The sequence below is a fragment of the Grus americana genome, chromosome 5 (genome assembly GCF_028858705.1).
Source record: "Grus americana isolate bGruAme1 chromosome 5, bGruAme1.mat, whole genome shotgun sequence".
Taxonomy (NCBI): Eukaryota; Metazoa; Chordata; class Aves; order Gruiformes; family Gruidae; genus Grus; species Grus americana.
Window position 1 is genome coordinate 1,405,526 of NC_072856.1, and position 24,949 is coordinate 1,430,474.

The window sequence follows — 24,949 nt, forward strand, 5'->3', positions numbered from 1 at the left end:
AGGGTTGGAAATTCGGGGGCTCGGTGGTTTTTCAGTTGAACCCACAACCTGTTGTTAGGAGGAGGGTGAGCTGCCAGCACCGGGGAGGCGAGAGGCAGCAGAGGGGCTGCGCATCTGCGAGCATCAGCGCGCTTTCCTAAAGCCGCCTTTTCCCCCCAAAACCAGCATCTTCCTTGTGGGCTCGTTGCCGGGAATCCTTCAGGTAGGAAATTGCCCACCTGCGTGGTTTATGGAGGCCGGCTGGCGAGTCGTCCCGCGGCGAGGAAGGAGGAAGGGTGTGCCGGATGTTGGGCTGCCATTCAAAAGCGAAACCCTGCCTGCGCGCGGGACGGGGATTTCGGGCAGCGCCTCAGCCCTTCTGGCAGCCACCCGCCATCCTGCCGCCCGGTGCGGTGAGTGCATCGCGGCACGGCCGGCCACGCTGCGCCGAGGGACGGTGCGGGCACGGTGGGATGGGGAACCGGCCAGGTGGGGCAGGGGGTACCGGGCTGTCCCCGGGGCCGGAGGGGCTCTGCCCTGAGGGGCTGCAGCTCCCAGTCTGGTTAGAAGCCCCCACGATGCTTTTTTGGGTGCTTTTCTCTCTCCTGTGCCGCATCCGGGGGGGATCCTGCAGCCCTGCCAACCTTGCGGAGCTGGGGTGACTGTTCCCAGTCTTTCCATCGCGGGAAGAACCGCGCTGTACAGGACAAACTCGGCGCTCAGCTCCAAAACCTCTTGCCGTGGTGCAGCCGGGACTTCTAACCGCTGGTGTTTTCAGGTGACATCCCGGCACGGCAGGGGAAGAGCATCCATTAGCCGTCCTCTTACAAGCACTCCAAGGTCTCGCACCTAAAGACTTTTGGGAGTTTAAGACAAAGTTATCGGAGGTTCGTGCAGAAGGACGACGGAATATCCCCAGGGATTCACTGGCAAAGGCCGCCAAACCTTGCGCGCTCATCAGCTGCATGGGCAAGAACTACAGCGAAGACGCCGCGATGGACGCAGCGATTGGGTTGTTCGAAGAGATGAACCAGAGAGACCTCGCTGAGAAACTCCCGGATGAGAAGGTGAAAGGTAGGGAGCCAGCGTACGTTTTGCTTTTCTTTGCCTCTTGTCCCCTTGAGGGTCCTTGGAGACAGGCACAAGTCGGTAAGAGCAGGTTTTGGCTTCCCAGGGAGCCTGGGAACGTGAAGACGTCCCGCTGTGATCCTGTTAGCGTGGGGGCTGTCCTCTTGCTCTCCCCACTTACTGCCGGGCTCCCTCTTCTCCTGGAGAAGAGCCTGCAGCTCTCGGCACCGCCTGGCCGGCAGCTGGGCAGATCCTCTCCTCCTGGGATGGGGATCCAGGGCATCTCTGCAGAGCTCACGTTGGGTAACGCCTTGGAGCCGCAGGCATCCCCGGGAGCCCGGGGACGGTGCCTGTGGCCTCCGGGGCACGAGCAAGAGCGGGACGGAGGCCGCAGGTGGCCCCGGGCAATTGCGTCTGCTCCCAGGGTGGATGGGCGTTGCAGGGCGGTTAAAACAGGGGTTGATGGATCAGGATGATGGGGGGACGTAGCAGAGAAGGACCCCCCTACTGACCGGAGGCCCGAAATCCTCGCAGACCGATGGCCTTATCGCCTCTGCCAGACTTAGGAAAGCGTTGAACCAAGCGTCCCGTTGGCGTGTCAGGAGCGCGGTTGGGCTGGTTAGGAGCTCCTCGGGAATCCGGCTGCGCTGGGGACTGACTCTGCTTCTCGCCAGTGCAGAGTACAAGCAGAAATACAGAGAGCACGTGGCCCGGGAGTTCCTCCGGTACAAAGATGTGAACTCCTGTCTCGGGGAGAACCTGTCCGTCAGCAGCCGCTACACCGACCTGACCGTCGCCAGGAAACCTTGGAGCAAGCGCGGAGGTGAGCATGAAGCCGCGGGCGCCGGCCGTGGATGTGCCGACATCGGCAACGGACCAGCCACCGTCACCGTCACCGCGCAGACGCTGTTTAAACTCGATGAAGATGGGCAAACGCTGCAGGTCGTGGTGCTGGTGGGGGCCCCGGGGATGGGGAAGACAATGACGGTCAGGAAGGTGATGGTGGAGTGGGTGGAAGGGACCCTCTACGCACAGTTTGACTACGTCTTCTGCATAGACTGTAAAGACCTTGCCTTCACCAAGGAAGCGAGCGTGGCAGACCTCATCTCAAAGTGCTGCCCTCACAGGCAAACGCCCATTGGGAAGATCCTGGATGACCAGAAGAAGATCTTGTTCATTTTTGATGGGTTTGAGGCCCTGGGACTTTCCTTGGTTCAGCCCACACGTGAGCTGAGCTCCGACCCCAGAGAAGTGAAGCCGCTGGAAACCACCCTGATGAGCTTGTTGAAGAAGACTGTTCTCCCCAAGTCCTCCTTGCTCATCACCACCAGGCCAACAGCCCTTCAAAGCCTGGGGCGGTGCCTGGAGGGCGCGTATTACGCCGAAATACTGGGATTTTCGGCAGCCGTGAGGGAGCAGTATTTCCACAGGTATTTTGAGAACTACAGGGAAGCTGATGCGGCCTTCAGGTTTGCCAGGGGCAACGAGATCCTCTACAGCTTGTGCGTCATCCCTGTCATGAGCTGGACCGTCTGCACCATCCTCGAACAAGAGCTTCACAAGAAGAAAAGCCTCGTCGAGTGCTCTAAAGCCACCACGCAGGTGAGCATGTGTTACCTCTCCCGGTTAATGAAGTGCAGAAGCAGGGACGACCCGCAGGACCTCCAGCGGTTCCTGCACAAGCTCTGCTCCTTGGCCGCTGATGGCATCTGGAAGCACAAGGTCCTCTTTGAGGAGAAGGACATCAAGGACCGTGGCTTGGACCAGCCGGACCTTCTCCCCCTCTTCCTCAATGAGAAGATCTCAAAGAAAGGCGTAGACCATGAGAACACCTACAGCTTCACTCACCTGCACCTCCAGGAGTTCTTTGCAGCGATGTTTTACGTCCTGGAGGACAACGAGGAAATGGTCGGTGACGCGGGGGCTCTCCTGAAGGACGTAAATACGTTATTAGAAAGCTCTAGCAAGTCCAGGAAGGATTTGAACTTGACGGTGCGGTTCCTGTTTGGTCTGGTAAGCCAAAAATCAATAGAGTATGCGGACAAAATCATCGGGTGCAGAATTTCACCGCAAGCCAGGGAAGCTATGCTGAGGTGGCTTCAGGGGAGGCACAGAGGCATCTCCCATCCCAGCCAAGCGCCGAAGGTTTCCGACTTGGACACTTTCCACTTTTTGTTTGAGATGAACGAGGAAAGCTTCGTCCAAAGCGCGTTGGGTCGTTTCACCGACGTAGACTTGCAGGACGTCAAGTTGACCCTGTACGACCAAATGGCTCTTTCCTTCTGCATCAGGCAGTGGGCTGAGCTGGGCTGCGTCACCCTCCGGGGATGCTCCTTCGACCAGGACGATCCCGGGGAGGAGCCGGATGCCTCAGTGCCTCGGTAAGTACTGCCCCTCCCTGCTCCAGCAACCCAAAATCGCAAAGAATTCTCCTTCTCCACGCAAAGGATGCGTTTGGAGGCATTTCAGCTCCTTCCACCCAAAGACCAGCTTGTCCTTTCACTGCGGGTTTAATTCCTCAGCGGGGGACGTTTGCCTTTTTCTTGGGGAGAAGTGTGGGACAATAAGGATCACGTGGGCTCCTCCATCCGCTGCATGCGGTGGGATTGGTGGAGGCGGAGCAGCTCAACTCACCTTCCCCAGCCCGAACGGGCCCATCTGCGCCCGGGGGTCAGTTTGGCTTCACGTCCCCCTTCTCGCACGCGAAGGGCAGATCCCCGGTGCTGAAACGGCAAGTACGCCCCAAGCTTTGCCCGAGAGCGGGGTAACTCCAGCAGTAACGCTCGTGATCCTTTGCATCTCCAAAGCCATGGAGGTCCCTCCTGAGGAGCTGGTGGCGCGCTCTCCTTCGGGGGTGCGCTGTGCCGGCGTCGAAGCCGGGAGCTCCCAGCGCCGGTGAGGGCTGCCCGTGCCCCCCGGGGCCCTGTCCCCCTGCAGCTCCGGTGCCTCAGGACCTGGAGGACGTCCCCATCCCCGTGTCCTCGCCGAGCGGCAGCGAGAGGAGCTGCACTCCCCCATCCACCCGCTCTGCCAGGCCCTGCGGCACCCGGGCAGCGACCTGCAGGCACTCCGGTAAGAGACCGGTGCTCGGCGCCGAACCGAAACCGCAGCCGCTGGCACAGGGAGGGTGCGAGGCCGGGTCCTGGTCACCCCGGCTGGCTCTGGGGCACGGGTGGGGGGCACCCAAACCAGAGGGGTGCAGGCGGGTGGGTGCTGTACAGGGGGTGGGAGCAGCACAGGGAGCACTGGCACCCCCCCACACTGCCCACCCCAGCCTGGGGACCACCAGCATGTGGTGGGTGGGGTCCCACCTGCTGATTGGCTGGGGCATGGGTGGGGTCTCTCCATGCTGATTGGCTGTGGGATGGGCGGATGGGTGCAGTCCCTCCATGCTGATTGGTCCCGCTGTGGGTCAATGGGTGCAGTCCCTCCATGCTGATTGGTCCCGCTGTGGGCCAATGGGTGCAGTCCCTCCATGCTGATTGGTCCCGCTGTGGGCCAATGGGTGCAGTCCCTCCATGCTGATTGGCCAGGTGGCAGTGCTGGGCAGCTGGGGGCAGGTGTGATGAGCCCGTCTGTTCTCTGCGGCTCTCCCCGCAGGCTGCAGTGGTGCGGGCTGTCGGAGAGCTGCTGCGCGGAGCTGGCGGCGCTGCTGGCCGAACACCCCAGCCTGGCCCGGCTGGAGCTGGGCGACGGCACGCTGAGCGACGGCGGCGTGCGCCTGCTGTGCGAGGGGCTGCGGCAGCCCGGCTGCCGCCTGCGCGTCCTGCGGTGAGTGGCCCCGGGCACCCCACGGGGGGCCAGACCCGCGGGCTGGGGCGCGGTGCTGGGGAGCTACCCCAAAACCGTCCCTCTGGGGTGGCGTCGTCCCTCTGCCCCACTCTCCCAGGGCGAGGAGCTTGAAAGCGGCGACACCGGGCTGGGGACCGTCACCGCGGTGGGGTGGCCCGGCGGGGGCTGGCCCTGAGGCTCCGGCCGGCCGGTCCCCGGCAGGCTGTGGTACTCCCGCCTCACCAGCGCCTGCTGCGAGGACCTCGCCGCCGCGCTGGGCACCAGCCCGTGCCTGGAAGAGCTGGATTTGTCCTTCAGCGAGGGGCTGCGCGACGCCGGCGTGCAGCTGCTGTGCGAGGGGCTCCGGCGCCGCACCTGCCGGCTGCAGACGCTGCGGTAAGGGGCCGCGGGGCCGGCCGGCGCTCCATCCTTCCCACCCGGAGCGGCTCGCCAACTGGCTGGTCAAAGCCCGCGTCCCCGTTTGCCTTGGTCGCGCAGGTTGGGGAGCTGCCGGCTGACGGGCGCCTGCTGCCGAGCCCTGGCCGCTTGGCTGGTGGAGAGCCCCAGCCTCGCCTGCCTGGACCTGAGCGACAACGAGCTGGGAGCTGACGGCGTCCTGCACCTCTGCCAGCAGCTCCGGCATCCCGCCTGCTCGCTGCGGGCCCTGGGGTAAGCCCGCACGTCCCCCTTCCATCCCCGGCATCCCCGTGCCGGCGTTTTGCGGTCGGATGCCGCAGGACGCGGAGGGGGATACCCAGCGTCCCGGAAAGCAGGGGGTGGGCTTTAACAGCTCTTCTCCTTTGCTCTTCCTTTTTAATTTAAAGACTGAGCACGCCTGGGTTAAACGAGGAGGCGCTGCGGGAGCTGGCTGCCGTGCGGGCGCTGAAGCCCGACCTGAAGATCGGGTACTTCCTCGAGCAGGACGTGCTGCAGGCGGGGGCCATGGCCCGGCTGCCCTTCCGCCGCGGGGTCCTGCCCGGCGTGGGGGACCCGGGGGGCGGGAAGGTGCTCCCCCCCTTTAGGAGAGGGCTCCCCCCCTTTAGGAGAGGTCCTTGCAGCAGCCGGAGCCAGTTCTAGCCCGGTGCTGCCAAAGTGGGGGAAGCCGCCCCGGGTTGGAGCCTGCCCCAGGCGCGGGGGGACAGGGGGTCCCAGGACACCCCCCCGTGCCCTTCTCCTTCCTCCGCCGTCCCCACCGTGCCCAGGGCTGTGTCTGTGGGTCCAGCTCCTGCCCCACAGCCCCGAGGGATGGCTGACGTACCCCGGAGCGAGGTGCCAGCCCTGGACACGAGGCTCCAAGCTTTTTAGTTTCAGGGTTTAATAGAAAAGAGAAATTCCCAGTGAAAGAGCAATAATAATAAGAATACTAAAGAAACCCCAACCCTGCGGGAGCTGTTTTGCTGCTGTGCTGCGGCCCTGGGCAGGGAGATGTGACCTCCTCTGTGGCCAAGGCCACCCCATCTTGGGGACAGCCCCACCACCCTGCACGTGTGTGACCCGGGCATCCTCACAGCGATGTCCCCGGGGTGCTGATGCCAACATCGTCGTAGTCCACGGTCCCCGGGGGCTGTGCCGGGGGGTCCCTCGCGGCTCCCGGGGGACTTGGCGGGGGGCAGCTCCCACCTTAGGGGACGCAGCAAAGGCTTGCCGCAGCCCCCGTGGATTTGCTGCCTGCTCCCTGCCCGCCACCGCAGCCAAGCCCCCCCCAGAGGTGGCTCTCCAGGGGACAGGGCGGCTCTGGCCCCTCTTACCTGCGGGTGGGACACGGCCCCAGCTCCTCTGCGCCTCCCCCTCGGAGATGTCCCCAGCGCTGGCAGCGGGGGACTCTTGCGACACAGCCGTGGCATCGTCATAGTAATGCGAGGGGCCGTGCTGGGCAGGGGAGTCTGGGGGGGTGCACGGGAGTGAGCCGCGGGGTCTGGCAGGGGTCTGGCTGAGCCACCCCCCGCCTCCGGACATGCCACTGGGGACGTCCCGGTGGCAGTGGGGCTGCAAGCTCTGGGCCAGAGCCGCAGCGGGGGGGGGGGTCGATCGGCAGGGAAAGGGGATGCTTGGCTGCACGCTGCTGGGGGGGGCTGTGTGCCCTCGGTGCCCCAGCGCCTGGCCGTGGCCCCTCTCCCCCGGGCTCCCCGCCGGGGTCCTGCCCCTCTGCCCCTACCTGGGGCTGCCTTGGGGTCACTCCGCTCCACGCTGTCCTTGGGGTAATACGGCAGCTTCGTCCCCGACCCCTCCGATAGGGAGCCTGGCGGGGGGAGGACGGGGTGGCGGGGGTGGCCGGAGCCGGCCCCTTGCCGCAGAGGGACGTCCCCGCACCCTGACCAGGGCTCCCAGCCCCGGTGCTGCGGTGGGGCCGTGGGACAGAGCCCCCCGCTCTTCGTGGGGCAACCACCGGGCACGGGGGGGCTGCACCCACCTGAGCGACTGGGCACCTCCTGGTACTCCGGCGTCAGGGCGTAGTCCAGCTCCTCGTAGATGGCGTCAGAGATGGCGCCCACGGCTCCGTCGGGGCCTGAAATGACGGGCAGCGCTCAGCCGGGGCCCTGGGACCCCCAAACCGGCTCTGCCCTGGCACCCACCCACCGGCACCCACCTCGGCGCTGAGCCCGGGCACGGCACGCCTGCACGGCCAGGGCGCCCAGGGCCAGGCACAGCAGCGTCCCCAGGACCGCGCACAGGACCGTGGGCACCGACGCGGTCCCCGACGCTGCCGCCGGGGTGGTGCTGCTGGGGACACCTGCGGGGACGTCGCCGGCGGCGTGAGGGGGGGACCCCGGCCAGCCCGGCGCGGGGGGGGCTGCCGCCACAGGCCGAGCTGCCTGCGCGAGCGGCACCGTCGGGGCAGCGACTACCTGGGGATGGGGTGGGGGTCCCGCTCGTGCCACCGCTGTCCTCGTCACAAGTGACGTGGGCGTCCCCGTCGGGGCCGCAGTCCTGCAGGTGCCAGGGTGCCACCGGGCACCGCCAGAGCCAGCGAGCCCCCTCCTCGCAGCCCACCCAGGACAGCCAGGCGGGCGCGGGGTCCTGGGCAGGGGCGGCCACCAGCCAGCCCCCGTCCCCGCAGCCCAGCTGCCGGCAGACGGCGCTGGCCGTGGCGGGGCTGGTGCCGTTGGCGCACACGCGGCCCCAGGTGCCGTTGTAGAGCACCTCCAGGTGCCCGTTGCAGCGGGTGCTGCCGCCCACCAGCCGCAGGGAGAGCTGCTCTGCAAGGGGGGGGGGGGGGGGCGTTCACGGCAGGGCTGCGCCGGGGACCCCCACGGGGGGATGGCCCCCCCACCCCCGCTCCCTGATCTGGGGTCGCACGGCACTGACCTGAGCACACGGCTACCGCCCCGCCACCGCGCCGGCAGACGTGCCGTGCCAAGGCCGGGCAGTCCCAGAGCGACGCCTCCGTCCCGGCGCAGCCACCGGCATCCGGCCACAGGGGCCCCGTGCCGGGACCGAAGCGAGCCGACCTGGGTTCCTCCAGAGCCGTTCCGCAGCCCAGCTGGCGGCAGACGACCGTGGCGTCCGAGAGGTCCCAGGTGTCCTGGCAGACGCTGCCCCAGGTGCCATTGCCGTAGATCTCCACTCGCCCGGCGCAGCGCCCGGGGCCGCCTGCCAGCCTCACCCGCCGGCTGCCTGCGGGGCACGGAGGGGACCGGGCTGGGGCGGCTGCTCGGGGTGCCGGCACCCCCCCCACGGCCCTTCCCGGGACACTCACCCGAGCAGACGATGGCCACCTCTTCAGGGCTGCTGGTCGGCACGACGGCCATCCCCGAGACGTTGCACTGGGCCACGCTCTCCTCGGTGCCGGCGCACCACAGCCCCCGCAGCGCCGCGGTGCCCGAGCCCGGCACGCTGTAGATCTTCTCCGGCATGCCGCAGCTCAGCTGCCGGCACACCACGCCGCCACCCCGGGCGTCCCACAGCCCCGCCGGCACACGGGCCCAGGCACCGAGGCTTGCGGCGACCTCCAGCCGCCCGTCGCACCGGCTCTCCCCCTCCGCCAGCCGCAGGGGCTCGGCAACGCCTGCAAAATCCCCGGCAGCGCCGTGGGGCCGTGGCACCAGGCCTGGGAGGGGGGGGGGGGGGAGGGCACCCTGAGGGGATGGTGGAGCCGCTTCGGCCCTTCCCTCGCCCCAAAATGGCCCTGTGTCCTCTGCTCCCCATTTTTAGGGTGTCCCAAAAGCCCCCCGAGGCTTTTCCCGGCCTGTGCCATACAGACCTGAGCAGTTGACGGCGGCAGCGTGGCCGGGGAGGCAGGGGGGCTCCCCCAGCACCACCGTGGGGCACTCGCCCGGGTGCCGCTCGCTCCCGTCGCAGCCGAAGATGTCCCGCCGCAGCGGCCCGTCCCCGACGCCGAAGGAGCCTCCCGGGGGCACGGTGGCGGCGCGGCCGCAGCCGAGGTGGTGGCAGAGGACGTGGGCGTCGGGCAGGTCCCAGTCGGTGGCGCAGACGGACCCCCACGTCCCCCCCGCCTCCGCCTCCACCCGCCCGGCGCAGCTCGAGCTGTTGTCCCCCAGCCGGAAACCGGTGTAGGCTGCGGCAGAAAGGGTGTTGGGAGGGGGGACACACACACGATGGTACGGGGACCCCCCGGCACCCCCCCCCCGGTGTCCCCAGGGCTTACGGGAGCAGATGATGCCGGCATGGCCGGTGCAGCCCTGGCCGCGGGGCTGCCGCTGGGCGCAGGCAGAGAGGAGGAGCTCGGTGCCGGTGCACTCGAACCCCCCCTCCCAGAGCGGCCCCGTTCCCGCCTCAAACCAGCCGTGGACGGCCAGCGCCGTGCCACAGCCCAGCTCCCGGCACACCACCTGGGCGGCCTTGATGTCCACGTGGTCCTGGCAGACGCTGGTCCAGGTTCGGCCACGCCGCACCTCCAGACGCCCGGCGCAGGCGCTGGCGCTGCCGACCAGCCGGGTGAACCCTGCCAGGAGAGCCACAGGGTCAGTGGTGGGGGACATGCCGGGACTGGCGCGTCCCTCCCTGCCGCCTGGCTCCTACCTTGGCAGACGACGGCGGTGTCAGAGCTGTGAGTGCCACCATAGGGTCCCCAGCCATGGATATCGCAGTTCCAGAGGGCGGTCTCGTCCCCACGGCAGTCGATCACAGCCAGGCTGATGGGGCCGTCCCCTTTGCCGAAGCGGGCGCTGGCAGCATAGGCACCGGTGGCCGAGCCACAGCCCAGGTGCTGGCATACCACCTCGGCGTCCTCCATGTTCCAGTTCGTGTCTGCCACTGAGCCCCAGCGTCCCTGGAGCTTCACCTCCACCCTCCCGGCGCAGGGACCCCCGCCGCCGACCAGCCTCAGCTCCATCGCGTCTGCACCGGGGCACCGGCACGGCCTCAGCCCCGCTGGGGGATGCCCCGGCACATGGCGGGTGTCCCTGCACGGCCACCCCTCCCCTCACCTGCACAGGTCACCCCCACGTCCCAGCTGTGGCCACAGAAGTGCTGACCCCAGCCGTAGTTGGGACACTCCTGCAGCATCGTCTCGTCGCCCTGGCAGAAGAAGGGCTGGAGCCAAATCCGGCCGGTGCCCTGCCCGAACGGGGCGTAGGGGGACGACCTGACCACCGGGCCACAGCCCAGGTACCGGCACACCACGGTGGCCCATCTGGCTTCCCGGTCGTAGTCATAGGCGCAGACGGAGCCCCACTCGCCCTCGTGCTTCACCTCCACCCGGCCGGCACAGCGCCCGCCGCCGTCCACCAGCCGCAGCTCCCCGGTGCCTGCGGAGGGAGGGTGCTGAACCCAGCCCGGGGCTGGGAGCGGGGTGTCCCCTGCCCCACAGCTGCCCCCCACCCCGGGAGCTCACCCCCGCAGAGCTGCACGCACAGGAGCAGCCCCAGCACCCCGACGGGCACCATCTCGCCGAGCCAGACCCCCCCGGTGCGGGGCGGGTGATATATAGGCAGCGCCGCAGCCGGGAGCCAATGGAGGCGGCAGCACCTTTCGAGCCGTTATCAGGTGGGTTATCTCCCGGCTGGCGGGGCCCCGGCCTCCAATAACGTGCTCCGTGCCCAAATATGAGACTTGGCTCCGCTTCTGGCGTCACGCACCTCGCCACAGTGGGTCGGCACCCGGATGTCCCCGGGGAGAGCCAGCCCCCCCCGAGGCATCTGCCGCCGGCACGGGGCACGTGGGCCCTTCCCCGCCGTGTTTCCCCGTGGGGCTGACCCCGCTGCCAGCGCCCGGCAAGAGCCCGGTCCCAATGGCAACAGGATTCACCCCAAAACCTACCAAAGCCTCCACAGGGCCTCCCTCAGCACCGGCACAGGGCAAAGCCCAGAGATCTCGGCATGTCGGTGCCCGTCCTTGGGGTGCTGCCCTCCCTGGGGGTGCCCGGAGACCCCCGGGGGGGGATCAAAGCAAAGCAGCCCCCGTCTCACCGCGCTGTTTGCAGGTGGCACATCCCCAGCCCCTCGCGGAGCCCGGCAGCACATGGCGGCGCTGCCTGCAGTCGTGTCCCCGCGCTCGCCTCGCAGTGCGGGCAGGAAGGAGGCGGTTTCACCCCAGACGGGGACCCGGCATCGGCATCGACCGCACGCGGCTCCCCGGCCACCTGCAGTGCTACCGACATCGCCAGTATCTGCCCGCGGTGACGCCACTGGCGGCTGCACGGAGCCGACCCGGTGCCGGGGAGGGGGGACCTAGGTCTAGCTGCTTCTCCTCAAATTGTTGTCCCGCAAGGCTGATCCTGGGAGCGAATAAACCCACTAAGGTCGTTAGGTTATTATTACTGTGGAGCATTTTTGCAGTGCTTCAACTGTGAATCCCCAGCCTGGGTGGATCCAGATCTCAAGAGCTGTAATGAGTCCAGCAAGGACGCTGCAGACCTTCTGGGCGCGATCAGACAAAGCCTGTATTTCCTGCAAAGCTTTAACCACTCTTGTACCTATCGGTCTTCCTGGCTTGCCAGTTGAAACTCCCCGTAGTTAACCTCAGCTTGCGCTTCAGCGCCGACTTCAAATCCTGCTCGGTCTACTAATATTAAAACTTGGTACCTCTCACCTCTTCAGTAGCTCCGGTCGCTGCAACACCATCCACGTAAGATGTTTTTTTCTCTAGTCTCTGGAGACAACAGTTTGAGCAAGTTTCTGGCATGAGCCTGTGCCCGCAGGTACGTTGTGAAGCCCCGGCGATACCTGCGCAAAGGTTTATTCCCTCTCTCGAAATGCAAATCTGAAAATTGACTCTTCAATAAGCGGGACGGCGAAGAAGCTGTTGGATCTAGAAGTGAAACCCACTTGTTGTTTGCTGGCAACTTGGCGATAATCGCTGGCGTCTTCGCTAAAGTAGGAGCTGTTCTCACGGGGAATGCTTTTCTTTGGCAGTACTCCACCAACATTCGCCAGGGTTTTCCATCGGCCTTTCTAATGGGCCGCAGTGGAAAATGATACGGGTTTGTAATTTCTCAAGAAACACCCTGTTTAAAATAATCCTTAATGATTTCACTCGGAGCAGCAGCGGCTGCTTTAGGGTGTGAGCGACCGGCAGGTCCCACTGCTTCAGCATGGGCAATGGCAGGCGATAAAGGCACGCGATGGGCTCTGCTTAGAGAGTTTGTCTCTTAATGATGTCTAAAAGAGCCTTCACTCTATTTTTTTAAAAATAGTTTCCCCACTACTTGCTCTCCTGCTTTATTAGTAGCAGCACTGAGGACTATTTTTCAGGTTGCTGTCATTGATGAAGCATGCCTTTGGTTTATTGCTGGGTTCTTTAAAAAGGACTCTTTAATAACGGGCTCTTCCCAGGATTCTGTACCTGTCTCCATCAAAGCTTGTCTCTGGCCTCTCACCCTTTGTAACGGCCTTTGCCTGGTTTCTGTACTGCTGACACAAGAAAATCTCACCATAAAAAAAAAAATCTAATGCGAGTCCACCCTCCACCTTCCAATCGCTTTCTAAAATAAGGGGATCTCCACCGCCGCATCAAACGCCCACCGGTACCTTCACGTCTCCTGGGTCACCCCCCAGGACCCGGCACCCATTTGTGCGGGCAGGGCCGGCTGGAAGCCAACCTCCTTACCGACGCCGCCTTCGGCCAGCTGGGAGCCGGCAGAGACGCAGGAGCATCGCGCTCTCCCGCTACTGCTCCTCTGAGCTGTGCATCGCTCCTTCCAGCAAACCCCATCCCGCTTCGTCGCATCTCCTGCTACCTCCTTTAATGCTCTCCAGAGCCCTTAACATCTGTAATCCAGTTTTGGTTTTCCCCCTCTGCCATCACCATTTCCCAAACATCCCCTATTCCTCTGCCGCCTCAGCTCCGGTTTACAGGAAACTAATTCCAGCCAGATCTGCTCCCGAGGAGCCGGGGGATGGCACTTATCTCCTAAAGACCCGGGAGATTCGAAACGGGGAGGAGAACAGTGACAGCAGAAATAAGGAACCCCAAAGGAGGAGGAGGAGGAGGAGGCGGCGATGGCAGCTCCGTGACTTTTCTTACCAAGCTAGTAAAAGGCTTGGGGACCCCGAGCAAAGCGCATTTTCTCTGGCAGGGTTGGAAATTCGGGGGCTCGGTGGTTTTTCAGTTGAACCCACAACCTGTTGTTAGGAGGAGGGTGAGCTGCCAGCACCGGGGAGGCGAGAGGCAGCAGAGGGGCTGCGCATCTGCGAGCATCAGCGCGCTTTCCTAAAGCCGCCTTTTCCCCCCAAAACCAGCATCTTCCTTGTGGGCTCGTTGCCGGGAATCCTTCAGGTAGGAAATTGCCCACCCGCGTGGTTTATGGAGGCCGGCTGGCGAGTCGTCCCGCGGCGAGGAAGGAGGAAGGGTGTGCCGGATGTTGGGCTGCCATTCAAAAGCGAAACCCTGCCTGCGCGCGGGACGGGGATTTCGGGCAGCGCCTCAGCCCTTCTGGCAGCCACCCGCCATCCTGCCGCCCGGTGCGGTGAGTGCATCGCGGCACGGCCGGCCACGCTGCGCCGAGGGACGGTGCGGGCACGGTGGGATGGGGAACCGGCCAGGTGGGGCAGGGGGTACCGGGCTGTCCCCGGGGCCGGAGGGGCTCTGCCCTGAGGGGCTGCAGCTCCCAGTCTGGTTAGAAGCCCCCACGATGCTTTTTTGGGTGCTTTTCTCTCTCCTGTGCCGCATCCGGGGGGGATCCTGCAGCCCTGCCAACCTTGCGGAGCTGGGGTGACTGTTCCCAGTCTTTCCATCGCGGGAAGAACCGCGCTGTACAGGACAAACTCGGCGCTCAGCTCCAAAACCTCTTGCCGTGGTGCAGCCGGGACTTCTAACCGCTGGTGTTTTCAGGTGACATCCCGGCACGGCAGGGGAAGAGCATCCATTAGCCGTCCTCTTACAAGCACTCCAAGGTCTCGCACCTAAAGACTTTTGGGAGTTTAAGACAAAGTTATCGGAGGTTCGTGCAGAAGGACGACGGAATATCCCCAGGGATTCACTGGCAAAGGCCACCAAACCTTGCGCGCTCATCAGCTGCATGGGCAAGAACTACAGCGAAGACGCCGCGATGGACGCAGCGATTGGGTTGTTCGAAGAGATGAACCAGAGAGACCTCGCTGAGAAACTCCCGGATGAGAAGGTGAAAGGTAGGGAGCCAGCGTACGTTTTGCTTTTCTTTGCCTCTTGTCCCCTTGAGGGTCCTTGGAGACAGGCACAAGTCGGTAAGAGCAGGTTTTGGCTTCCCAGGGAGCCTGGGAACGTGAAGACGTCCCGCTGTGATCCTGTTAGCGTGGGGGCTGTCCTCTTGCTCTCCCCACTTACTGCCGGGCTCCCTCTTCTCCTGGAGAAGAGCCTGCAGCTCTCGGCACCGCCTGGCCGGCAGCTGGGCAGATCCTCTCCTCCTGGGATGGGGATCCAGGGCATCTCTGCAGAGCTCACGTTGGGTAACGCCTTGGAGCCGCAGGCATCCCCGGGAGCCCGGGGACGGTGCCTGTGGCCTCCGGGGCACGAGCAAGAGCGGGACGGAGGCCGCAGGTGGCCCCGGGCAATTGCGTCTGCTCCCAGGGTGGATGGGCGTTGCAGGGCGGTTAAAACAGGGGTTGATGGATCAGGATGATGGGGGGACGTAGCAGAGAAGGACCCCCCTACTGACCGGAGGCCCGAAATCCTCGCAGACCGATGGCCTTATCGCCTCTGCCAGACTTAGGAAAGCGTTGAACCAAGCGTCCCGTTGGCGTGTCAGGAGCGCGGTTGGGCTGGTTAGGAGCTCCTCGGGAATCCGGCTGCGCTGGGGACTGACTCTGCTTCTCGCCGGTGCAGAGTACAAGCAGAAATACAGAGAGCATGTGGCCCGGGAGTTCCTCCGGTACAAAGATGTGAACTCCTGTCTCGGGGAGAACCTGTCCGTCAGCAGCCGCTACACCGACCTGACCGTCGCCAGGAAACCTTGGAGCAAGCGCGGAGGTGAGCATGAAGCCGCGGGCGCCGGCCGTGGATGTGCCGACATCGGCAACGGACCAGCCACCGTCACCGTCACCACGCAGACGCTGTTTAAACTCGATGAAGATGGGCAAACGCTGCAGGTCGTGGTGCTGGTGGGGGCCCCGGGGATGGGGAAGACAATGACGGTCAGGAAGGTGATGGTGGAGTGGGTGGAAGGGACCCTCTACGCACAGTTTGACTACGTCTTCTGCATAGACTGTAAAGACCTTGCCTTCACCAAGGAAGCGAGCGTGGCAGACCTCATCTCAAAGTGCTGCCCTCACAGGCAAACGCCCATTGGGAAGATCCTGGATGACCAGAAGAAGATCTTGTTCATTTTTGATGGGTTTGAGGCCCTGGGACTTTCCTTGGTTCAGCCCACACGTGAGCTGAGCTCCGACCCCAGAGAAGTGAAGCCGCTGGAAACCACCCTGATGAGCTTGTTGAAGAAGACTGTTCTCCCCAAGTCCTCCTTGCTCATCACCACCAGGCCAACAGCCCTTCAAAGCCTGGGGCGGTGCCTGGAGGGCGCGTATTACGCCGAAATACTGGGATTTTCGGCAGCCGTGAGGGAGCAGTATTTCCACAGGTATTTTGAGAACTACAGGGAAGCTGATGCGGCCTTCAGGTTTGCCAGGGGCAACAAGATCCTCTACAGCTTGTGCGTCATCCCTGTCATGAGCTGGACTGTCTGCACCATCCTCGAACAAGAGCTTCACAAGAAGAAAAGCCTCGTCGAGTGCTCTAAAGCCACCACGCAGGTGAGCATGTGTTACCTCTCCCGGTTAATGAAGTGCAGAAGCAGGGACGACCCGCAGGACCTCCAGCGGTTCCTGCACAAGCTCTGCTCCTTGGCCGCTGATGGCATCTGGAAGCACAAGGTCCTCTTTGAGGAGAAGGACATCAAGGACCGTGGCTTGGACCAGCCGGACCTTCTCCCCCTCTTCCTCAATGAGAAGATCTCAAAGAAAGGCGTAGACCATGAGAACACCTACAGCTTCACTCACCTGCACCTCCAGGAGTTCTTTGCAGCGATGTTTTACGTCCTGGAGGACAACGAGGAAATGGTCGGTGACGCGGGGGCTCTCCTGAAGGACGTAAATACGTTATTAGAAAGCTCTAGCAAGTCCAGGAAGGATTTGAACTTGACGGTGCGGTTCCTGTTTGGTCTGGTAAGCCAAAAATCAATAGAGTATGCGGACAAAATCATCGGGTGCAGAATTTCACCGCAAGCCAGGGAAGCTATGCTGAGGTGGCTTCAGGGGAGGCACAGAGGCATCTCCCATCCCAGCCGAGCGCTGAAGGTTTCCGACTTGGACACTTTCCACTTTTTGTTTGAGATGAACGAGGAAAGCTTCGTCCAAAGCGCGTTGGGTCGTTTCACCGACATAGACTTGCAGGACGTCAAGTTGACCCTGTACGACCAAATGGCTCTTTCCTTCTGCATCAGGCAGTGGGCTGAGCTGGGCTGCGTCACCCTCCGGGGATGCTCCTTCGACCAGGACGATCCCGGGGAGGAGCCGGATGCCTCGGTGCCTCGGTAAGTACTGCCCCTCCCTGCTCCAGCAACCCAAAATCGCAAAGAATTCTCCTTCTCCACGCAAAGGATGCGTTTGGAGGCATTTCAGCTCCTTCCACCCAAAGACCAGCTTGTCCTTTCACTGCGGGTTTAATTCCTCAGCGGGGGACGTTTGCCTTTTTCTTGGGGAGAAGTGTGGGACAATAAGGATCACGTGGGCTCCTCCATCCGCTGCATGCGGTGGGATTGGTGGAGGCGGAGCAGCTCAACTCACCTTCCCCAGCCCGAACGGGCCCATCTGCGCCCGGGGGTCAGTTTGGCTTCACGTCCCCCTTCTCGCACGCGAAGGGCAGATCCCCGGTGCTGAAACGGCAAGTACGCCCCAAGCTTTGCCCGAGAGCGGGGTAACTCCAGCAGTAACGCTCGTGATCCTTTGCATCTCCAAAGCCATGGAGGTCCCTCCTGAGGAGCTGGTGGCGCGCTCTCCTTCGGGGGTGCGCTGTGCCGGCGTCGAAGCCGGGAGCTCCCAGCGCCGGTGAGGGCTGCCCGTGCCCCCCGGGGCCCTGTCCCCCTGCAGCTCCGGTGCCTCAGGACCTGGAGGACATCCCCATCCCCGTGTCCTCGCCGAGCGGCAGCGAGAGGAGCTACACTCCCCCATCCACCCGCTCTGCCAGGCCCTGCGGCACCCGGGCAGCGACCTGCAGGCACTCCGGTAAGAGACCGGTGCTCGGCGCCGAACCGAAACCGCAGCCGCTGGCACAGGGAGGGTGCGAGGCCGGGGCCTGGTCACCCCGGCTGGCTCTGGGGCACGGGTGGGGGGCACCCAAACCAGAGGGGTGCAGGCGGGTGGGTGCTGTACAGGGGGTGGGAGCAGCACAGGGAGCACTGGCACCCGCCACACTGCCCACCCCAGCCTGGGGACCACCAGCATGTGGTGGGTGGGGTCCCACCTGCTGATTGGCTGGGGCATGGGTGGGGTCTCTCCATGCTGATTGGCTGTGGGATGGGCGGATGGGTGCAGTCCCTCCATGCTGATTGGTCCCGCTGTGGGTCAATGGGTGCAGTCCCTCCATGCTGATTGGTCCCGCTGTGGGCCAATGGGTGCAGTCCCTCCATGCTGATTGGTCCCGCTGTGGGCCAATGGGTGCAGTCCCTCCATGCTGATTGGCCAGGTGGCAGTGCTGGGCAGCTGGGGGCAGGTGTGATGAGCCCGTCTGTTCTCTGCGGCTCTCCCCGCAGGCTGCAGTGGTGCGGGCTGTCGGAGAGCTGCTGCGCGGAGCTGGCGGCGCTGCTGGCCGAACACCCCAGCCTGGCCCGGCTGGAGCTGGGCGACGGCACGCTGAGCGACGGCGGCGTGCGCCTGCTGTGCGAGGGGCTGCGGCAGCCCGGCTGCCGCCTGCGCGTCCTGCGGTGAGTGGCCCCGGGCACCCCACGGGGGGCCAGACCCGCGGGCTGGGGCGCGGTGCTGGGGAGCTACCCCAAAACCGTCCCTCTGGGGTGGCGTCGTCCCTCTGCCCCACTCTCCCAGGGCGAGGAGCTTGAAAGCGGCGACACCGGGCTGGGGACCGTCACCGCGGTGGGGTGGCCCGGCGGGGGCTGGCCCTGAGGCTCCGGCCGGCCGGTCCCCGGCAGGCTGTGGTACTCCCGCCTCACCAGCGCCTGCTGCGAGGACCTCGCCGCCGCGCTGGGCACCAGCCCGTGCCTGGAAGAGCTGGATTTGTCCTTCAGCGAGGGGCTGCGCGACGCCGGCGTGCAGCTGCTGTGCGAGGGGCTCCGGCGCCGCACCTGCCGGCTGCAGACGCTGCGGTAAGGGGCCGCGGGGCCGGCCGGCGCTCCATCCTTCCCACCCGGAGCGGCTCGCCAACCGGCTGGTCAAAGCCCGCGTCCCCGTTTGCCTTGGTCGCGCAGGTTGGGGAGCTGCCGGCTGACGGGCGCCTGCTGCCGAGCCCTGGCCGCTTGGCTGGTGGAGAGCCCCAGCCTCGCCTGCCTGGACCTGAGCGACAACGAGCTGGGAGCTGACGGCGTCCTGCACCTCTGCCAGCAGCTCCGGCATCCCGCCTGCTCGCTGCGGGCCCTGGGGTAAGCCCGCACGTCCCCCTTCCATCCCCGGCATCCCCGTGCCGGCGTTTTGCGGTCGGATGCCGCAGGACGCGGAGGGGGATACCCAGCGTCCCGGAAAGCAGGGGGTGGGCTTTAACAGCTCTTCTCCTTTGCTCTTCCTTTTTAATTTAAAGACTGAGCACGCCTGGGTTAAACGAGGAGGCGCTGCGGGAGCTGGCTGCCGTGCGGGCGCTGAAGCCCGACCTGAAGATCGGGTACTTCCTCGAGCAGGACGTGCCGCAGGCGGGGGCCATGGCCCGGCTGCCCTTCCGCCGCGGGGTCCTGCCCGGCGTGGGGGACCCGGGGGGCGGGAAGGTGCTCCCCCCCTTTAGGAGAGGGCTCCCCCCCTTTAGGAGAGGTCCTTGCAGCAGCCGGAGCCAGTTCTAGCCCGGTGCTGCCAAAGTGGGGGAAGCCGCCCCGGGTTGGAGCCTGCCCCAGGCGCGGGGGGACAGGGGGTCCCAGGACACCCCCCCGTGCCCTTCTCCTTCCTCCGCCGTCCCCACCGTGCCCAGGGCTGTGTCTGTGGGTCCAGCTCCTGCCCCACAGCCCCGAGGGATGGCTGACGTACCCCGGAGCGAGGTGCCAGCCCTGGACGCGAGGCTCCAAGCTTTTTAGTTTCAGGGTTTAATAGAAAAGAGAAATTCCCAGTGAAAGAGCAATAATAATAAGAATACTAAAGAAACCCCAACCCTGCGGGAGCTGTTTTGCTGCTGTGCTGCGGCCCTGGGCAGGGAGATGTGACCTCCTCTGTGGCCAAGGCCACCCCATCTTGGGGACAGCCCCACCACCCTGCACGTGTGTGACCCGGGCATCCTCACAGCGATGTCCCCGGGGTGCTGATGCCAACATCGTCGTAGTCCACGGTCCCCGGGGGCTGTGCCGGGGGGTCCCTCGCGGCTCCCGGGGGACTTGGCGGGGGGCAGCTCCCACCTTAGGGGACGCAGCAAAGGCTTGCCGCAGCCCCCGTGGATTTGCTGCCTGCTCCCTGCCCGCCACCGCAGCCAAGCCCCCCCCGGAGGTGGCTCTCCAGGGGACAGGGCGGCTCTGGCCCCTCTTACCTGCGGGTGGGACACGGCCCCAGCTCCTCTGCGCCTCCCCCTCGGAGATGTCCCCAGCGCTGGCAGCGGGGGACTCTTGCGACACAGCCGTGGCATCGTCATAGTAATGCGAGGGGCTGTGCTGGGCAGGGGAGTCTGGGGGGGTGCACGGGAGTGAGCCGCGGGGTCTGGCAGGGGTCTGGCTGAGCCACCCCCCGCCTCCGGACGTGCCACTGGGGACGTCCCGGTGGCACTGGGGCTGCAAGCTCTGGGCCAGAGCCGCAGCGGGGGGGGGGGTCGATCGGCAGGGAAAGGGGATGCTTGGCTGCACGCTGCTGGGGGGGGCTGTGTGCCCTCGGTGCCCCAGCGCCTGGCCGTGGCCCCTCTCCCCCGGGCTCCCTGCCGGGGTCCTGCCCCTCTGCCCCTACCTGGGGCTGCCTTGGGGTCACTCCGCTCCACGCTGTCCTTGGGGTAATACGGCAGCTTCGTCCCCGACCCCTCCGATAGGGAGCCTGGCGGGGGGAGGACGGGGTGGCGGGGGTGGCCGGAGCCGGCCCCTTGCCGCAGAGGGACGTCCCCACACCCTGACCAGGGCTCCCAGCCCCGGTGCTGCGGTGGGGCCGTGGGACAGAGCCCCCCGCTCTTCGCGGGGCAACCACCGGGCACGGGGGGGCTGCACCCACCTGAGCGACTGGGCACCTCCTGGTACTCCGGCGTCAGGGCGTAGTCCAGCTCCTCGTAGATGGCGTCAGAGATGGCGCCCGCGGCTCCGTCGGGGCCTGAAATGACGGGCAGCGCTCAGCCGGGGCCCTGGGACCCCCAAACCGGCTCTGCCCTGGCACCCACCCACCGGCACCCACCTCGGCGCTGAGCCCGGGCACGGCACGCCTGCACGGCCAGGGCGCCCAGGGCCAGGCACAGCAGCGTCCCCAGGACCGCGCACAGGACCGTGGGCACCGACGCGGTCCCCGACGCTGCCGCCGGGGTGGTGCTGCTGGGGACACCTGCGGGGACGTCGCCGGCGGCGTGAGGGGGGGACCCCGGCCAGCCCGGCGCGGGGGGGGCTGCCGCCACAGGCCGAGCTGCCTGCGCGAGCGGCACCGTCGGGGCAGCGACTACCTGGGGATGGGGTGGGGGTCCCGCTCGTGCCACCGCTGTCCTCGTCACAAGTGACGTGGGCGTCCCCGTCGGGGCCGCAGTCCTGCAGGTGCCAGGGTGCCGCCGGGCACCGCCAGAGCCAGCGAGCCCCCTCCTCGCAGCCCACCCAGGACAGCCAGGCGGGCGCGGGGTCCTGGGCAGGGGCGGCCACCAGCCAGCCCCCGTCCCCGCAGCCCAGCTGCCGGCAGACGGCGCTGGCCGTGGCGGGGCTGGTGCCGTTGGCGCACACGCGGCCCCAGGTGCCGTTGTAGAGCACCTCCAGGTGCCCGTTGCAGCGGGTGCTGCCGCCCACCAGCCGCAGGGAGAGCTGCTCTGCAAGGGGGGGGGGGGGGGGTCACGGCAGGGCTGCGCCGGGGACCCCCACGGGGGGATGGCCCCCCCACCCCCGCTCCCTGATCTGGGGTCGCACGGCACTGACCTGAGCACACGGCTACCGCCCCGCCACCGCGCCGGCAGACGTGCCGTGCCAAGGCCGGGCAGTCCCAGAGCGACGCCTCCGTCCCGGCGCAGCCACCGGCATCCGGCCACAGGGGCCCCGTGCCGGGACCGAAGCGAGCCGACCTGGGTTCCTCCAGAGCCGTTCCGCAGCCCAGCTGGCGGCAGACGACCGTGGCGTCCGAGAGGTCCCAGGTGTCCTGGCAGACGCTGCCCCAGGTGCCATTGCCGTAGATCTCCACTCGCCCGGCGCAGCGCCCGGGGCCGCCTGCCAGCCTCACCCGCCGGCTGCCTGCGGGGCACGGAGGGGACCGGGCTGGGGCGGCTGCTCGGGGTGCCGGCACCCCCCCCACGGCCCTTCCCGGGACACTCACCCGAGCAGACGATGGCCACCTCTTCAGGGCTGCTGGTCGGCACGACGGCCATCCCCGAGACGTTGCACTGGGCCACGCTCTCCTCGGTGCCGGCGCACCACAGCCCCCGCAGCGCCGCGGTGCCCGAGCCCGGCACGCTGTAGATCTTCTCCGGCATGCTGCAGCTCAGCTGCCGGCACACCACGCCGCCACCCCGGGCGTCCCACAGCCCCGCCGGCACACGGGCCCAGGCACCGAGGCTTGCGGCGACCTCCAGCCGCCCGTCGCACCGGCTCTCCCCCTCCGCCAGCCGCAGGGGCTCGGCAACGCCTGCAAAATCCCCGGCAGCGCCGTGGGGCCGTGGCACCAGCCCTGGGAGGGGGGGGGGGGGGTGGGCACCCTGAGGGGATGGTGGAGCCGCTTCGGCCCTTCCCTCGCCCCAAAATGGCCCTGTGTCCTCTGCTCCCCATTTTTAGGGTGTCCCAAAAGCCCCCCGAGGCTTTTCCCGGCCTGTGCCATACAGACCTGAGCAGTTGACGGCGGCAGCGTGGCCGGGGAGGCAGGGGGGCTCCCCCAGCACCACCGTGGGGCACTCGCCTGGGTGCCGCTCGCTCCCGTCGCAGCCGAAGATGTCCCGCCGCAGCGGCCCATCCCCGACGCCGAAGGAGCCTCCCGGGGGCACGGTGGCGGCGCGGCCGCAGCCGAGGTGGTGGCAGAGGACGTGGGCGTCGGGCAGGTCCCAGTCGGTGGCGCAGACGGACCCCCACGTCCCCCCCGCCTCCGCCTCCACCCGCCCGGCGCAGCTCGAGCTGTTGTCCCCCAGCCGGAAACCGGTGTAGGCTGCGGCAGAAAGGGTGTTGGAGGGGGGGACACGATGGTACGGGGACCCCCCGGCACCCCCCCCCCGGTGTCCCCAGGGCTTACGGGAGCAGATGATGCCGGCATGGCCGGTGCAGCCCTGGCCGCGGGGCTGCCGCTGGGCGCAGGCAGAGAGGAGGAGCTCGGTGCCGGTGCACTCGAACCCCCCCTCCCAGAGCGGCCCCGTTCCCGCCTCAAACCAGCCGTGGACAGCCAGCGCCGTGCCACAGCCCAGCTCCCGGCACACCACCTGGGCGGCCTTGATGTCCACGTGGTCCTGGCAGACGCTGGTCCAGGTTCGGCCACGCCGCACCTCCAGACGCCCGGCGCAGGCGCTGGCGCTGCCGACCAGCCGGGTGAACCCTGCCAGGAGAGCCACAGGGTCAGTGGTGGGGGACATGCCGGGACTGGCGCGTCCCTCCCTGTCGCCTGGCTCCTACCTTGGCAGACGACGGCGGTGTCAGAGCTGTGAGTGCCACCATAGGGTCCCCAGCCATGGATATCGCAGTTCCAGAGGGCGGTCTCGTCCCCACGGCAGTCGATCACAGCCAGGCTGATGGGGCCGTCCCCTTTGCCGAAGCGGGCGCTGGCAGCATAGGCACCGGCGGCCGAGCCGCAGCCCAGCTGCTGGCATACCACCTCGGCGTCCTCCATGTTCCAGTTCGTGTCTGCCACTGAGCCCCAGCGTCCCTGGAGCTTCACCTCCACCCTCCCGGCGCAGGGACCCCCGCCGCCGACCAGCCTCAGCTCCATCGCGTCTGCACCGGGGCACCGGCACGGCCTCAGCCCCGCTGGGGGATGCCCCGGCACATGGCGGGTGTCCCTGCACGGCCACCCCTCCCCTCACCTGCACAGGTCACCCCCACGTCCCAGCTGTGGCCACAGAAGTGCTGACCCCAGCCGTAGTTGGGACACTCCTGCAGCATCGTCTCGTCGCCCTGGCAGAAGAAGGGCTGGAGCCAAATCCGGCCGGTGCCCTGCCCGAACGGGGCGTAGGGGGACGACCTGACCACCGGGCCACAGCCCAGGTACCGGCACACCACGGTGGCCCATCTGGCTTCCCGGTCGTAGTCGTAGACGCAGACGGAGCCCCACTCGCCCTTGTGCTTCACCTCCACCCGGCCGGCACAGCGCCCGCCGCCGTCCACCAGCCGCAGCTCCCCGGTGCCTGCGGAGGGAGGGTGCTGAACCCAGCCCGGGGCTGGGAGCGGGGTGTCCCCTGCCCCACGGCTGCCCCCCGCCCCGGGAGCTCACCCCCGCAGAGCTGCACGCACAGGAGCAGCCCCAGCACCCCGACGGGCACCATCTCGCCGAGCCAGACCCCCCCGGTGCGGGGCGGGTGATATATAGGCAGCGCCGCAGCCGGGAGCCAATGGAGGCGGCAGCACCTTTCGAGCCGTTATCAGGTGGGTTATCTCCCGGCTGGCGGGGCCCCGGCCTCCAATAACGTGCTCCGTGCCCAAATATGAGACTTGGCTCCGCTTCTGGCGTCACGCACCTCGCCACAGTGGGTCGGCACCCGGATGTCCCCGGGGAGAGCCAGCCCCCCCCGAGGCATCTGCCGCCGGCACGGGGCACGTGGGCCCTTCCCCGCCGTGTTTCCCCGTGGGGCTGACCCCGCTGCCAGCGCCCGGCAAGAGCCCGGTCCCAATGGCAACAGGATTCACCCCAAAACCTACCAAAGCCTCCACAGGGCCTCCCTCAGCACCGGCACAGGGCAAAGCCCAGAGATCTCGGCATGTCGGTGCCCGTCCTTGGGGTGCTGCCCTCCCTGGGGGTGCCCGGAGACCCCCGGGGGGGGATCAAAGCAAAGCAGCCCCCGTCTCACCGCGCTGTTTGCAGGTGGCACATCCCCAGCCCCTCGCGGAGCCCGGCAGCACATGGCGGCGCTGCCTGCAGTCGTGTCCCCGCGCTCGCCTCGCAGCGCGGGCAGGAAGGAGGCGGTTTCACCCCAGACGGGGACCCGGCATCGGCATCGACCGCACGCGGCTCCCCGGCCACCTGCAGTGCTACCGACATCGCCAGTATCTGCCCGCGGTGACGCCACTGGCGGCTGCACGGAGCCGACCCGGTGCCGGGGAGGGGGGACCTAGGTCTAGCTGCTTCTCCTCAAATTGTTGTCCCGCAAGGCTGATCCTGGGAGCGAATAAACCCACTAAGGTCGTTAGGTTATTTTTACTGTGGAGCATTTTTGCAGTGCTTCAACTGTGAATCCCCAGCCTGGGTGGATCCAGATCTCAAGAGCTGTAATGAGTCCAGCAAGGACGCTGCAGACCTTCTGGGCGCGATCAGACAAAGCCTGTATTTCC

General features: G+C 66.5%; 4 protein-coding genes across 9 annotated transcripts in view; 3 read left to right on the forward strand and 1 right to left on the reverse strand.

Annotated features, from left to right (window-relative positions):
* The window catches only part of LOC129207345 (NACHT, LRR and PYD domains-containing protein 12-like), a 38,937-nt gene that overhangs the window by 6,179 nt on the left and 7,809 nt on the right, over positions 1-24,949 (forward strand). The window lies entirely within an intron of this gene.
* Positions 228-6,191, forward strand: LOC129207343 (NACHT, LRR and PYD domains-containing protein 12-like). Of its 4 annotated transcripts, none has more exons than XM_054828130.1 (8): positions 228-392; positions 758-1,053; positions 1,727-3,428; positions 3,985-4,119; positions 4,648-4,818; positions 5,041-5,214; positions 5,317-5,487; positions 5,643-6,191. In XM_054828130.1, exons 2-8 carry the CDS (start codon positions 945-947, stop codon positions 5,893-5,895), a joined length of 2,715 nt encoding a protein of 904 aa, XP_054684105.1. In that variant the 5' UTR covers positions 228-392; positions 758-944; the 3' UTR covers positions 5,896-6,191. The 4 variants fall into 4 exon arrangements, with proteins under 4 accessions (XP_054684105.1, XP_054684107.1, XP_054684106.1 ...); XM_054828131.1 differs by lacking the exon at positions 228-392 and having other exon boundaries at positions 582-1,053; positions 1,727-3,060; positions 3,229-3,428; positions 5,643-6,131; XM_054828128.1 differs by lacking the exon at positions 228-392 and having other exon boundaries at positions 583-1,053.
* LOC129206696 (soluble scavenger receptor cysteine-rich domain-containing protein SSC5D-like) lies at positions 6,117-24,659 on the reverse strand. Its single transcript, XM_054826397.1, has 26 exons — positions 24,626-24,659; positions 23,488-23,889; positions 23,081-23,398; positions 22,707-23,003; positions 22,308-22,622; positions 21,804-22,112; positions 21,413-21,721; positions 20,956-21,306; positions 20,697-20,840; positions 20,520-20,615; positions 19,858-20,348; positions 18,272-18,538; positions 16,188-16,268; positions 14,852-15,290; positions 10,206-10,526; positions 9,799-10,116; positions 9,425-9,721; positions 9,020-9,334; positions 8,516-8,824; positions 8,125-8,433; positions 7,665-8,015; positions 7,406-7,549; positions 7,229-7,324; positions 6,974-7,057; positions 6,567-6,701; positions 6,117-6,438 (listed from the first exon to the last, which is right to left on the reverse strand). Exons 1-26 carry the CDS (start codon positions 24,657-24,659, stop codon positions 6,323-6,325), a joined length of 6,648 nt encoding a protein of 2,215 aa, XP_054682372.1. The 3' UTR covers positions 6,117-6,322.
* LOC129207344 (NACHT, LRR and PYD domains-containing protein 12-like) lies at positions 14,222-19,492 on the forward strand. The gene is made up of 7 exons (XM_054828133.1): positions 14,222-14,345; positions 15,019-16,720; positions 17,277-17,411; positions 17,939-18,109; positions 18,332-18,505; positions 18,608-18,778; positions 18,934-19,492. Exons 1-7 carry the CDS (start codon positions 14,237-14,239, stop codon positions 19,184-19,186), a joined length of 2,715 nt encoding a protein of 904 aa, XP_054684108.1. The 5' UTR covers positions 14,222-14,236; the 3' UTR covers positions 19,187-19,492.

Coding starts and splice junctions, on each gene's coding strand:
- LOC129207344 (XM_054828133.1), top strand. CDS start 14,237: ATGGGCAAGAACTACAGCGAAGACGCCGCGATGGACGCAGCGATTGGG. Junction 17,412..17,938: donor AGCGACCTGCAGGCACTCCG/GTAAGAGACCGG, acceptor CTCTCCCCGCAG/GCTGCAGTGGTGCGGGCTGT. Junction 18,110..18,331: donor TGCCGCCTGCGCGTCCTGCG/GTGAGTGGCCCC, acceptor GGTCCCCGGCAG/GCTGTGGTACTCCCGCCTCA.
- LOC129206696 (XM_054826397.1), bottom strand. CDS start 24,659: ATGTCGGTAGCACTGCAGGTGGCCGGGGAGCCGC. Junction 9,335..9,424: donor TGCCGGCATCATCTGCTCCC/GTAAGCCCTGGG, acceptor TTTCTGCCGCAG/CCTACACCGGTTTCCGGCTG. Junction 7,058..7,228: donor GGAGGTGCCCAGTCGCTCAG/GTGGGTGCAGCC, acceptor TCCCCCCGCCAG/GCTCCCTATCGGAGGGGTCG.
- LOC129207343 (XM_054828130.1), top strand. CDS start 945: ATGGGCAAGAACTACAGCGAAGACGCCGCGATGGACGCAGCGATTGGG. Junction 5,215..5,316: donor TGCCGGCTGCAGACGCTGCG/GTAAGGGGCCGC, acceptor TTGGTCGCGCAG/GTTGGGGAGCTGCCGGCTGA. Junction 5,488..5,642: donor TGCTCGCTGCGGGCCCTGGG/GTAAGCCCGCAC, acceptor TTTAATTTAAAG/ACTGAGCACGCCTGGGTTAA.